The following is a 13,436-nucleotide window of genomic DNA, read 5'->3' as shown; positions in this document are numbered from 1 at the left end:
ATTTCCTTCCTAGCAACTACCCGCATATATCACATAGTTATATCACATATAACACAAACAAGTGAAGTCGCAATTTGCTAGGTACACCCCTGTCACTCCCCCACGTGTTTTCTTTTTCAAACCCAGCTAATATGATCAATTCTTATAGCTTCACACACCTCCAATTCATAACTGTCATTCCACCTCTCTATATCTGCTCGGTTTCAATATGGGGCGCAATCTGAGACCCAGAACCACAATCCCTGATTCAGAAGATGATTCACAATTCAGTGAAACGTCATTGAGGAATTCATCCCCTCTCCGTCGATCAAGTCGATCAACTCGATCAGGACCTCTGCGAGCCGGTGGGTCATCCCTTTCTCGATCTCGCCGCGTCATCCAAGATTCCGAGGTAGATGAGGATGACTATATTGGTATATCGGACTCGGAAGCACCGGACAATTCTGCTTCGGTTGGAATTGCGGTGGTGGTGCCCATGAAAAATGAATCTCCCAGTGACTCTAATTCTCGGAGTCCGCTTGGGGATCTATCCACGGGCTATAGTACCCCAGCTACTAGTGTTGGTGCGGCAGTTACTGAACCTGACACCAAGATTGCGACAAAGACTTCGGCGCGTATCAATGCCGCTGATCGCGTGAAGAGATTACAGTCGAGCGCATTATCTCTAGGAACTTCCCAAAGAGGAAGGAAAAGGTCCACAGCCGCACTGGCGGAGGATAATGATGATGCCTCTGATGTTCCACTAGCTCATGTGTCCAAAAAAAGGACGGTAAAACGGCGGACAGGTGATCTGTCTGTTCGACCCGATCGTGAGGCTTCCGACACTGCTCTGGCCCATGCCCTTCAAATGGAGGAATACGAGTATCCACGCACGACAGCAGAGCAACGTTTGCTTGTAGACAAATTCATTAATGAACACTTGGAATACGACTCGGACCCAGATTCTAGACCGGTGTTCTTCTCTCCGTTGAGCTCTGAGCCACCGGGACTTGATTCTGGCGCTGATTCGGATACCTCGGAGGATCCTCTGGAGGGCAGATCTCCCAGTCCTTTGGGAGAAGGCCTCAATGACGATCTTCACAACTCTGAAGCAGATCTGCCTCCAACCTGGGAAGAGCAGCGGAGAGCTCGACGTGTAAGTCGGGTTCTTTCCCCGCGCGCCTATACATGACTGACCATCACCTAGGTAGACAAAGACCGAAAGAAACTGGTGGACAAACATCCCAAAATTGCCACCATGTGGGATACGCTCAAAGCACAACCGATTATCCAGCCCAAAGAAGCTAAGCAACCTATCTCCATCACTCGCAATCTCAAACCATTCCAACTGGAGGGTTTGAACTGGATGATTGCACAGGAAAAGACTCAGTACAAGGGTGGTTTGTTGGGTGATGAGATGGGCATGGGAAAGACCATTCAAGCAGTTTCACTCATCATGTCTGATTACCCCCAGCCTAACCCGACTCTCGTCCTCGTGCCACCGGTTGCTTTGATGCAGTGGGTATCCGAGATCAAGGAATACACGGATGGCAAGCTGAAAGTCTTGGTCTATCACAATTCCGATCCAAAAGTCAAAAAGTTGACACGGGCTGATATTCGCAAATACGATGTCATCATGATTTCTTACGCAAGTCTCGAATCCATGCACCGCAAGCAGGAGAAAGGCTTCTCTCGTGGGGAAACGGTGGTCAAAGCAGATAGTGTCATCCACGCAGTGCACTATCACCGCCTCATTCTTGACGAGGCGCATAGTATCAAATCGCGTACCACGGGAGTTGCCAGGGCATGTTTTGCCTTGGAGGCTACATACAAGTGGTGCCTATCGGGCACACCTGTACAGAACCGGATTGGAGAATTCTTTTCCCTTCTACGTTTTCTACAAGTCAAGCCATTCGCATGCTACTTTTGTAAGGAGTGCGATTGCGAACAACTCCAATGGACCTCGACCAAAGAGGGACGTTGTACTGAGTGCTCTCACACTGGGTTTATGCATATTTCAATCTTCAACAAGGAAATCCTCAACCCCATCATCGAGGGGAAAACCCAGAAACAACGCAAAGACGGACTCGACAAGCTCCGGCTCATCACGGATCATATCATGCTTCGCCGCATGAAACACCAACATACAAAGTCGATGGAGCTTCCACCTAAACGTATCACGTTGCACAATGAATTTTTCGGCGAGATCGAACAAGATTTCTCACGTAGCATCATGACGCAATCGACCAGGAAATTCGATACCTACGTGAGCGAGGGTGTCATGTTGAACAACTATGCCAACATCTTCGGATTGATCATGCAGATGCGCCAAGTTGCGAACCATCCCGATCTCATTTTGAAGAAAAAGACGCAAGCGGGGTTCAACGTTGCTGTGTGCTGCGTCTGTGATGACCCTGCAGAAGATGCCATCCGGTCTCAGTGCCGTCATGAATTCTGTCGCCAATGTGCCAAGGACTATATCCAGTCTTTCCAAGACGATAGCAAGCATGTCGACTGCCCACAGTGCCATATCGCTCTCTCCATTGATTTGGAACAACCCACCCTTGCAGAATACGAAGAGTCTGTCAAGAAGAATTCCATCATCAACCGCATCTCCATGGAGAGTTGGACTTCGTCCACGAAAATCGAGATGCTCCTCTACGAACTCTTTAAGGAGCGAAGCAAAAGCCATACCCCTAAATCCATTATCTTCTCCCAGTTCACATCCATGCTACAACTGGTCGAGTGGCGGTTACGCCATGCGGGGTTCAACACGGTGATGCTGGATGGATCGATGACCCCAGCCCAGCGGCAAAAGTCCATTGAGCATTTCATGACTAAGCCCGAGGTTGAAGTTTTCTTAGTCTCCCTCAAGGCTGGTGGCGTGGCACTCAACCTGACGGAAGCATCCCGAGTTTTTATTGTCGACCCATGGTGGAATCCCGCGGCGGAATGGCAAAGCGCCGACCGCAGTCACCGAATTGGCCAGCAGCGGCCTTGTGTGGTCACTCGGCTCTGTATCGAGGACTCGGTCGAGTCGCGAATCATTCAACTTCAAGAGAAGAAAGCCAACCTCATCCGAGGTACCCTGAATAAAGATCAAGCGGCAGCATTGGAGAAACTGACTCCGGAGGACATGCAGTTCCTCTTCCGAGGCACCTAGAGACATCTGGAACCGATCTTCCTTCCAATACACCACGTTGGTCAATCTTCACGCAAGGAGTGATCTCTATTTTCTATTTCTTTTCTTTTTACTCCCATGATGCCCATGACCTTACGACCATTATCTCTCTATGTGTACTATCAGAATCTTTTTTTTTTTTCTTTCTTTCTATGTTTAGCTTCTAGGCAGTTGCCTTTAATTCCAAGTCATTTGATAAGACGAAAATCAACCTCTCATTAGACAATTAGGCATCTACAACATAAGAACATATGTACTAAATATAGGGCTGATCTTTTCCCCCTGAACCAGATGGACATCAAATGAGGTTCGATGGGGGACCCTCTTCAATGTTGGAAGTCTTGGCAAAATACAAACAATCTCTGTTGCCTGCGCTCATCTTTCCTTCTTATGGCCTTAGGGGACAGGGTACGTACAACATAAAACATAGTCTCGTGGACGGTTCTTCAATTTGTAAGGCTGAAAAAGCTTGGACTTCCCTCTCCACCTTCTTTTCCTCCCTTATTTTTATTTAATTAGAACTTATCCTTATATTGGGGGAAAGAGATTTATTTCCTATATATATACCATGGACGACTCCCAACCCCGGTCATTGCCTGTCCATTCCATCGACAAATATGGTCCCAAATTCGTCGAGAAGACTGACAAGATACATCGCCGGATCACTATGAATGACGAGTCCAAGCCTGCCGGAGGCTTTGATGCCACTCCCATTCCTCATGCCCCACCAGGCTACACCCTCAAGATTACCTTTCATCGCGCAGAGGACCTGCCTGTCGCGGACTTTGGCAGTTTCTCCTCCGATCCCTACGTCTCCGCGCATATGATAGTCGATATACCGACCCGCCATAAACAAGATCCCGACCTACGCTTCCGTACCCCGACCATACGCAAGGACATGAACCCCAAGTGGGAATGCGATTGGATTGTCGCCAATGTTCCCGCTTCGGGATTTCAGTTGAAATGTCATCTCATGGATGAGGACCCCGCGGACCACGATGATAAACTGGGAATCGCTTTCATCGACGTTCCTGCACTCTCGGAGGACTGGGCAGGTTTCAAGGAGAAGTCCTTCAAGGTTAAAAAGCGCTTTGGGAGCAAGCGCGTCTACGTCTTCACTAATGTTTCGGCATTTGCGACTGGTCACCGCAAGGAGTCTTGGTTGGTGGCCAGTATCGAATGCCTCGGTAAGACTCCAGGCACAGAGGGGGGTCAAGTCTACACTATTGGACCCAACCATTGGTTGAAGCATTTTTCTCCTCTGATCGGCCGGCTAGCTGGCATTAAGGACCAAGTTCAGAGCAAAGATGGCAGTGGCAAGTCGATTAGTCGTTACAAGTGTGTCTTCCTTCCCTTTCCCCCCCCAGGCCATTCATGTACTGACCCTCAAATAGTTTCCAGGCTATTCAGATGCAGCTCACAGGCCCCATTCCTGCAGAGCTATACCATCGCTATGTAGAGTTCAAGCCATTTGTGGCCGGAATGTTCCAGGCGCAAAGTCTACGAGGGCGTATCCTGCACAAAGCGCTCCACCACCAACACCAGCGCATCTATAATTTTGATCGCACTACCTTGCACGGGTCATTCCAGACGCCTTGCCATGAACTCGCCCAGAAGTTTTTAGAGTTTGCACATTATGGCCAGGGAGGACGGATTTTCACCTACGTGCTCACCTTGGACGGACAACTCCGATTCACCGAGACCGGCAAAGAATTTGGGATCGATATGCTGAGCAAGCACACCATGCACAGTGATGTGTCTATCTACATTGCATACTCGGGTGAATTCTTTCTTCGGCGGCGCAAGCATCGCCATCGCCGTAACTCCCCCAAGAGGGCGTGCAGAGCGCGCAGAGAATGCCGAATCGAGCACGTTGCCGACGGACGAGTTCCCCGTGGAGGAAGATGAGGACCACAATGAGGGCGAGGATTTGGACCAAACCGAAGAAGGGATCCCTATCTCGACCAATCCAGCGGACTACGAACTATTTATTGATAACGACAGTGGAACCTACCGTCCCAACGCAGAGAAGCTACCACTCCTCCAAGAATTTATTTCCTCCAACTTCCCCGGTCTCCATGTGACCACCCTGGACTGCCAGGCGGATGCGGAGCGAATGGGAAATCTGAAGAACGAGCAGCGCGAATTCAAGAAGAACTCAGGCAATGTGATTACGTTCCTACAGCAAAGCAGCGCATCTTCACTGTCAATCTCCAGCTCGGACGAGGATGAGCTCAATGAGCGCAGTGGCCAATCCAAGCAACGAGGCGATCTTTCCCGGCGAGTCCACGAGATGCGTGATCTACGAGGACAGGTGATGCGGTGGGTAGAAGCGGATGAGAAGCCCGATGGCCACAAGCAGAAGCATCGGTACTTCTCTACCCGTGAGCGCCCCGTATCGACTGGTGGAATCACCATTGACCCTAAGAATGGGACCAGTCAACTCGCGACTTGACTCTTTTTTATTATTCTTCTTCTTCTTCTTCTTCTTCTTCTTCTTCTCTAATCTCTCAGGGCGGCCACTTATCATTCTCTATTGTACTTGGTTTGGTACCGAGTGTCACGACGTTCACGAATAATTTTTGATACCAGGTTGTTTCGCTGTTTCGTTGTTTCGTATAGTTATTCCTATTAATACAAACTTGACATATAGAAGGTCCATTCGATGTATTTATAGCATTTTTGAGTCGGAAGTGAGGTTATGGTCATGGAGGGTTAGATGTTGGATATATAACTATAGTATGCTGGATGTTGGATAACTAACTGCCCTTGAAATAAATCCAAGAGATAATTAAATTATATCTACCTATATCTACCTATATCTACCTATATATATATATATATATATAAATAGTTGCAAAGAAACAAAAGAAAAATGAAACCCATGTTGTATATCGGAGGGAAGTGGTTACCTGCGCATTTATCCGATTTCGCCCCCCTCCTTCATTATCTTTGAGCTCTCTCTCTCTCATCCCTTAGACACCTTCACTGAATGATTACTCGGTTCATTTGCACGATTACATACAAAGGCCATCCGACTGCAGGTTCGCAGACCGTCGATGGCCAATTGGTCCCGCTACTTCGGACCCTTTCTCGCGTCGTGACCTAATCCCTTTGCCATCATGGGGAATGTTGCCAGCCGCCTGGACGATGCGGGGAACTTGTTTTTCAAGGATCAGAATCGCTGTAGGTCAAACCCTCGGATCGGACACTCTGGTCGATATACTGATGAAATTTCAATAAGTCTCGATCGCATCGGTCACGATAAGCAACTCACGACGTCGTCTTCTGACCCTATCCCCCAACGCGTTCCCTGCGGCGAGGTTCGTAGCCAAGCGCGATGTCGGCGACGATACTCCGATCGAATATATCCAGGTACGCAGTGCCCAACAGTTGAAATGCTTGTGGTCATCTAGCTAACAAGACCCCTCAAAAATAGGACCCCGATACCCCCTCCGCTGCTCCGATCCCGACGTTCATGCTACGCCTGTCAAACGACGAGGAGCTGATCTTCAACTTCACCTTTATCATCCGTCAGACACAGACTGGCAATGCTCCAAACTCCGTCAACGGTGTCTCGACGACTATGCCCGAGGTGGCAGATACAAACCTCATGGGCCTCACATTCGCTCACGCATCCAACTCGAAGGAACTGGATAATCTGATCACAAGAGAGTTCCATGCGAACCCCAACCTACAGAATAACTCTAATGTTCAGCTGATCGGAGATTACTCTACCGGGGGTACCCCGTCCGTGTCGTTCGAATGGTCATGGAGGTGGAAGCCTCCAAAGGTAACAGAGGACAAAGGTGGCGGCTGGCGCAACAGCTGCAGCTTCTTGGATTACGACCAAAGAACCAACCGCCTCAACACCCTCGCCCATTTTTCCTTCTGGGTACACAACTCCATGCGTCCCTTGCCGAGTCCTCTGATCTCATCCCCAAGGCTGGAGTTACCCGTCCTCCCGCGCTCTCGTATTTCATCGACTCAATCTGTTCTATCTCACTATAGCGATGCCGAATCAAACCCGACTCCCTCCATTATTTCGCCCGAGCCAGCAGAGACGTCTCTCCCGCCCCCTCCGCCGTCCGCGCCTCCCCCACCACCACCAGCTAAGGTGGACCTCCCACATTCGAGGGCCGGCGATGAGATGAGCGGAGTGGAGGATGGACCATTGTTCCGCGCGACTATGAAAGCGCTAGAGTCAAAGACAAGTAACATGCGAAGCAAAATAAAAAAGGTGCTCAAGAAAGCCGAGAGCGCGCAGCTAGCACAAGCCAATTGCAATGAGGCCATGGAGGCGTTCCTAACCTCATTGAATGATGCCTCGACGTCCAATGCAAATGCTATTCAACCAGCGTTGGATCATTACTTCGAGAAGATCGCTCGGCAGATTTTGAACTACGAGCAGCTCAACACGGTGCAACTTCAGAAACTCGTGATTGATCCGCTGGTCAAGCTATACCATAACGATATTAAACAAGCAGAAGCCAAAAAGAAGGACTGGGATGAAGAAAGTCGTGATTATTATGCATATGTCAGTCGGTATCTGGGCCAGCGACAGGATTCGCTGAAAGAGAAGAAGCGTGCCGAAAGTGATTCAAAGTACCAAGTCAAGCGCCGGAATTTTGAACTGAGGCGATTTGACTACTCCTCGTTTATGCAAGATCTCCACGGAGGTCGCAAAGAGCAAGAAGTTCTCTCACATCTCACCAAGTATGCAAGTTGCCAGGCCCAGAATTTCCTGTCCGCCGCCAAAAAGGTTGAAGGAATGACCCCTCAACTGGATGCCCTGATTCACGAGGTGGATCAGGCCGACAAGGAGTTCCAATTCCAGCGTACAGAGCGCGAAGAGAAGCGCCGGGCTCTGGAAAATGGCAGTAACCCATATCTTGAGCCCGACGTAGTGGCCGGTGCGACAAGTATACCTACTATCCCTCCTGGAAGTGCCAACGGCGGCCCTTCTACCGAGGTCGATCTTGGTAGGGCTGATAGCACAGGCTCCCAGATTCGAGGAGTCATTAGCAACACCTCATCAATTTCGTCTCAAGCAAATACAGGATCGGGTGCACCAGCCACGGTGATCAGCCCACCTGCATCAAACTCGACGGTGGTTGGTAATGCGGGCCAGAATCGCTTCAAGGGTATCCGGGATCTTGAGGAACAGAACAGTCTTGGATGTGATCGAACCAGTGGCCAACAGCGGAAAGAAGGCCTCCTGTGGGCACTGTCGCGTCCGGGTTCTCACATCGACCCTAAGGGTATCAACAAACAAGCATGGCACAAGTAAGTACAAGCGCATAAAATGGTTGGCCAAACTTCTAATTTTGTCAGATTTTGGATTGTCTTGGATCAAGGAAAATTATCCGAGTATAGCAATTGGAAGCAAAAGCTGGATCTACACATGGACCCCATCGATTTGCGCATGGCGTCCGTCCGTGAAGCTCGAAACGCGGAGCGACGGTTCTGTTTTGAAGTGATCACGCCCCAGTTCAAACGTATTTACCAAGCCACATCCGAGGACGACATGTCCAATTGGATCAGGTCTATCAACAACGCACTGCAGAGTGCGGTTGAAGGCCACGAGACTTCACCTCCTTCCGCATCCAGGAATGATACGCCGACCAGTCGGGATATTGGTTCCGTTTTAACGGGGAAAAGCTCGTCTGTGTCTGGCCACCATTCCTATTCCAACTCTAGCTCAGGCAGCAACGCTGGCGTCATCCGCCGAACAACAGTGGGTGCGCGTCCGGGTTATGTCCGTCATGATAGCAACACCTTTGAAGAGAACCCTGCAAAGCTTCTGCAGGTTGTACGGGATGCAGACCAAGGCAACAACTGGTGTGCTGACTGCGGATCATCGTCCAAGGTTGAGTGGGTGTCCATCAACCTCGGAATCATTCTCTGCATTGAATGTAGTGGAATCCACCGCTCTCTAGGCACGCATATATCCAAAATCCGCTCTCTCACATTGGATGTACATTCCTTCTCGAACGATATCGTCGAGATTCTCCTGCAGATTGGCAACCGCGTCAGCAACATGATTTGGGAGGCGACCCTGGATCAAACTCTCAAGCCGAGCGCCAGTTCTACACGAGAGCAGCGGTTGAAATTCATCACCGCCAAATATGTTGACCGAGCCTACGTTGAGAATCTGCCTTCGCCACGCTCTCGCTTCGCGACACCTAATGAAACACTTCTCGCGTCAATTAAAAAGAACGACATTCAAGGTGTCCTCTACGGCCTCGCCCTCTGTGGAAATGTAAACATAACCGATCGCTCCCGCAACACCCACGCCACCTTCCTGGCCCTCGCCGCAGCCGATCCTGCGTCCCCGGGAGCCCCGCCGACCACTCTCGCCCCCAGGTCTAGCGCAAAAGCCATCCCGTTCCCTATCGCCGAGCTCCTAGTCCAAAATGGCGCCGAGATCCCGCCACAACCCCCATCCATCCCTCTCTCCCCCGCAGCCAAGCTCTACCTCAGCCAACGGACGGCCCGCACATCTGCTTTCAGCGTGCCTCCACCCCCGCTCGGTGGAAAGTCCTCTGCAAATGATACCCTGGGTTCACTCCCGACTATCCGCAGCAAGGAATCTTCCTCTTTGTCAAACACTCCAACTCTCGCAGAAAGCAGAGATAAAGACAAAGAGAAGCTCCAGAAAAGAGGAAGTGCTGGTGCCCGCTTTGCGGGGAAGGTGGCTTCATTTGGGATTGATCGATAAAGGGCTTCTCCCCCTGCGCTTCATCTTGTCTATATCCCCCCGTCTAGCACATCAGCCGCGCCGCCCATAATCGTAATTATACCAGTGTTTAATGAGATTCCGTATGAAAAATTCCCCTCTGATGACTTTTTGATGTTCCCTTCTCTTTGTTTTCTGTTTCTGGTCAGAATCTTTCTTGTTTCGCTCTTTGGTTTGTATGAGGGCCAGGCAGCGATTTCTTTCTCTTTCTTTCTCTTTTTTTTTCACTTCTTCGTGTCAATTCTTGATACTAGCATATCGATCCTGCTTTTGGATGATTGCTCACTGCTTTTATGGTTTATTGTCTTCTAGGACAAATTCAAATTCAAATATGGGTCGGGTCTGTTGCCTTTGCCCTGCGTTCTGATCATTCTGTGTTTATATGTAGTTGTGCTTGGAAGACCTTGGAGGAATTAGGGCTACTATTGCAGTTATCAATCAAGGCCATGGAAGAATGAAGTTCTCACCCAGCGATCAACATACTATATTGAATGGAGCTACCTACTCCTGTTTTCTTTTATTCGTCCTCGTCATTCACTTTCCTTGTATCAGAATATCTATAACCCACCACGCACCGATTCTTTACAACATACAACAATGTTGTACTAGGTACTGTACCTACGGCATCCACTTTCCTTATATCAAAATATCTATAACTCCCAAACATACTGGATACTGTACCTACGGGAATGGAGTTGCCTAACCGTGGTCATCTCAACACGGCCGAGTCTCCCCACTGACCCCAGCAGCTGATATCAGATAATCCCAACGATCATAGAACTAGAACTGCAAAGCCGTGGGGCAGTGGCGTCTAGCGGTGGCCGAGGACGGTAAGACCTGCAATCTTCTAGATGAAAAGTAGAAGCCACCTACGGTACATCATACAAATATGGATATGGCGATGGAGATATGAAGACGTGGGGGGCTGTGAAGGGGTCCATTGTACGGAGTACGCAATGCAACATTGGAGCTTACCCAAGTTCGTTCTGAGTCACAATTGCAACATGGAGAATGGAGATGTCCTGCTCGGATCCCTGCCGATCCCTGCCGATCCCTGCCGATCCCTATAGTGATGTATATTGTAGTAGAACCCACAGTCATAGAAGGGTATAGAAAGGTGAAGTGAAGAGGGGAGTATCCATGACGTCAGGAGGATCCATAGTGACGCCTCAGGTGTCCATGTGGCGTCTTCCCGCAGAGAATGTCCGAACCACTCACGTTAGATCGCCAATTCCCACTCAGACTTGGCTTATATTCTCATATTCAAGTCGGGTACAAAAATAGAGTGCATGGAAAGAAAACGCTGGAATATCCTTTCGGAAAAATGCATCTACAGCAAAGGTGCGTTAGTGGCTCTCTGTCGTCGACGTCTATCACTATCCGAATTGAATGGTACTATATTTATATTTGGATATTTGAATATTTGGATATTTGGATATTGTAGGTTGTAGATAGGAAGGATGTCTGTTCCTGCCATTCTCGGGATATCTCCGGGTTATACTCCGTAGTCCAATTGGGGTATACGCCACCATAGTGGGTCAGAGTGGCAAATGAGCTATACAATATAACTAGGGCAAGTGTCGAGAATGCAGATATCCCATGCGATAGTTATATGTGTAGTACGAACCACAACACATACGTAAGTTGATTCGGAGAATTAGTCCGGGAGTTGTCAGCCAATGAAGGAAAGTATCATATATGAAGGTATACAATATACAGCATACGTAACTATGTTGTATGTAGTTATAATATGTACGTACTACCCCAAAAAAATGAACCCATATTTGTTTCCTATTTTTCCTATTTCTCTGGACAGTGACTCCAGAGTCATTGTGGCTGTTTCTGACATCTCTGATTGGTTTGATGGAAAGCCACAGTGCAGTGGATAGTGGATATATATATGCCTTCACAGTATATTGTATAGCAAGAACACATGTGATGACTGGGGAAATACAATTAACTAAAGAGGAATTATTCTATAATCTTATTTTTCTCTATTATCTTTTTCCCGGAGTGTGCCTTCTATTTCAAAAAGATACAAAAGGCCTATCTAGATAGTCCATGGTTGTCTCTGATGCCCGCTGTAGTCCCCAGTACCCATCTCTGATTGGCTGGTCTGAGATGCCGATGGATAAAACTGAGTGGATCCGACTTCACCTCATTTTGTCCTTTCTCCTGTCTCCTTCTCCTGTCTGTTCTGTTCCAATTGGCTCATATTGAGGGAAGAAGCTTCCCATGTCCTATTTGATGTTGAAGATTTACCTAGGTATGTCTTACCTTTTTTTCCCTAGGATCACCAAGCTCCATTTGATCCCTATTCATCAGCGGTACGTACGGTATCCATCGCATATACTCTGAAACGGCCAGAGTCAATACTATATCGTCCAAAGTACACCATGATCAAGACTTTCTCGGTTCCTGCCATGGCCTAGCATTAGGCAATTGTGCTCTGTCATACTATACAGTAGCACATGATGTCCCTTTTAGCCTCTAGAATAGGCTTGAGACTCGGAATACTACAATATCCAACATTGTACCCGGTACTTCCACATCTCCACCATTCAAAGCCGTGGAAAATCCCGTTTGAACCCAATATTGAAACATAATTGGTGGGATCATGATCGAGCCTAGTGGGAGTGTATCCAGAATAGCTCCAGCTCCAACGGTCTTTGCCTTCCCCTTAGGGTTATGCGTCGGATCGAATGTCTCATTCGGTCCTTACGCCTGGCGTATATTATACATACTGTACCGTTGTACAGGTTGCACGGAGCTCATCCCACACATTGCACATCCATACGCTCTCATTGGGTTCTTTGTCTTCTCCACTCCCCTCCACTCCCCTGACAGTGGCAAATCTGTCAACTCGACCATTGGCCCCGATTCGAAGAGGCTCCTCAGTTCAAGTCACTCCAGTTATTTTTCAACAGGTCCGCAACAGATTAATATCCCCCCAATCGCATCAATTCTGGTCCCGCCCAGATACCCATCACCAAAACACGGGAAGGAAAAGAAGGATAAAATCCCAATAATCAGTTGGTGCGTATCTGCACGAGATGACACGATACTCGAGCCCTTCGATAGTCATTGCCAGGTTCCATATTTTTCACTTTAGACTATAAACAAAAACCCCTAATGGCTGTATACTGTACTGTATACAGTATACAATCCCGTTCCCGCCCTTTTCTTTTCTTTTTCTTTTCTTATTTTCTACATTATTCCTTCTATTACAATAATATCTGTACCTATACGTACTAATCAGCCACAGTTTGTCACCTGCCAAGAAAGTTGATTGGCTTCAATTCCACCTCTCCCAAAAAGACCCCCCCCCAAGGACCCTCACATCCCAAGTCACTTCCCACTTTATTTATTAGCCTCCCCTTTTTGGGCACTCTTCTTTTTCTTTTTTTTTTCCTGCCCTATATATCTCTGTCAGCCTTCTTTTTTCTCTTTATATCTTTGTTTTCCAAGCTCCCCGGGAGATCCGTATTCTTCACGAATTTTAGCCTCTTGTCACCAGCCTCCCCCTCGGCTCTTTTG

The 13,436-nt window shown here is 48.4% G+C and overlaps 3 protein-coding genes across 3 annotated transcripts; all 3 read left to right on the top strand.

Moving 5' to 3' along the window:
- Window positions 1-208: 208 nt before the first annotated feature.
- N7516_010396 (DNA repair protein RAD16) lies at window positions 209-3,142 on the top strand (the record flags this gene model as incomplete). Its single annotated transcript, XM_057223115.1, has 2 exons — window positions 209-1,135; window positions 1,187-3,142. The coding sequence occupies 2 exons, from the start codon at window positions 209-211 to the stop codon at window positions 3,140-3,142; spliced, it is 2,883 nt and encodes a 960-aa protein (XP_057070336.1).
- Window positions 3,143-3,728: 586 nt separating this feature from the next.
- N7516_010395 (C2 domain protein) lies at window positions 3,729-5,615 on the top strand (the record flags this gene model as incomplete). The annotated part of the gene is given in 3 exon segments (XM_057223114.1): window positions 3,729-4,498; window positions 4,555-4,979; window positions 4,996-5,615. The coding sequence occupies 3 exon segments, from the start codon at window positions 3,729-3,731 to the stop codon at window positions 5,613-5,615; spliced, it is 1,815 nt and encodes a 604-aa protein (XP_057070335.1).
- A 642-nt stretch (window positions 5,616-6,257) lies between these two features.
- N7516_010394 (putative ARF GTPase activator (Csx2)) lies at window positions 6,258-9,881 on the top strand (the record flags this gene model as incomplete). Its single annotated transcript, XM_057223113.1, has 4 exons — window positions 6,258-6,346; window positions 6,405-6,535; window positions 6,600-8,446; window positions 8,495-9,881. The coding sequence occupies exons 1-4, from the start codon at window positions 6,283-6,285 to the stop codon at window positions 9,879-9,881; spliced, it is 3,429 nt and encodes a 1,142-aa protein (XP_057070334.1). The 5' UTR covers window positions 6,258-6,282.
- Between the last annotated feature and the right edge of the window lie 3,555 nt (window positions 9,882-13,436).

Source organism: Penicillium verrucosum, assembly GCF_028828655.1.
Source record: "Penicillium verrucosum strain IBT 35672 chromosome Unknown utg000004l_segment0_segment0, whole genome shotgun sequence".
Lineage (NCBI taxonomy): Eukaryota > Fungi > Ascomycota > Eurotiomycetes > Eurotiales > Aspergillaceae > Penicillium > Penicillium verrucosum.
Note: the sequence above shows the minus strand (reverse complement) of the source record. Positions and strands in the feature narration are given on the sequence as shown.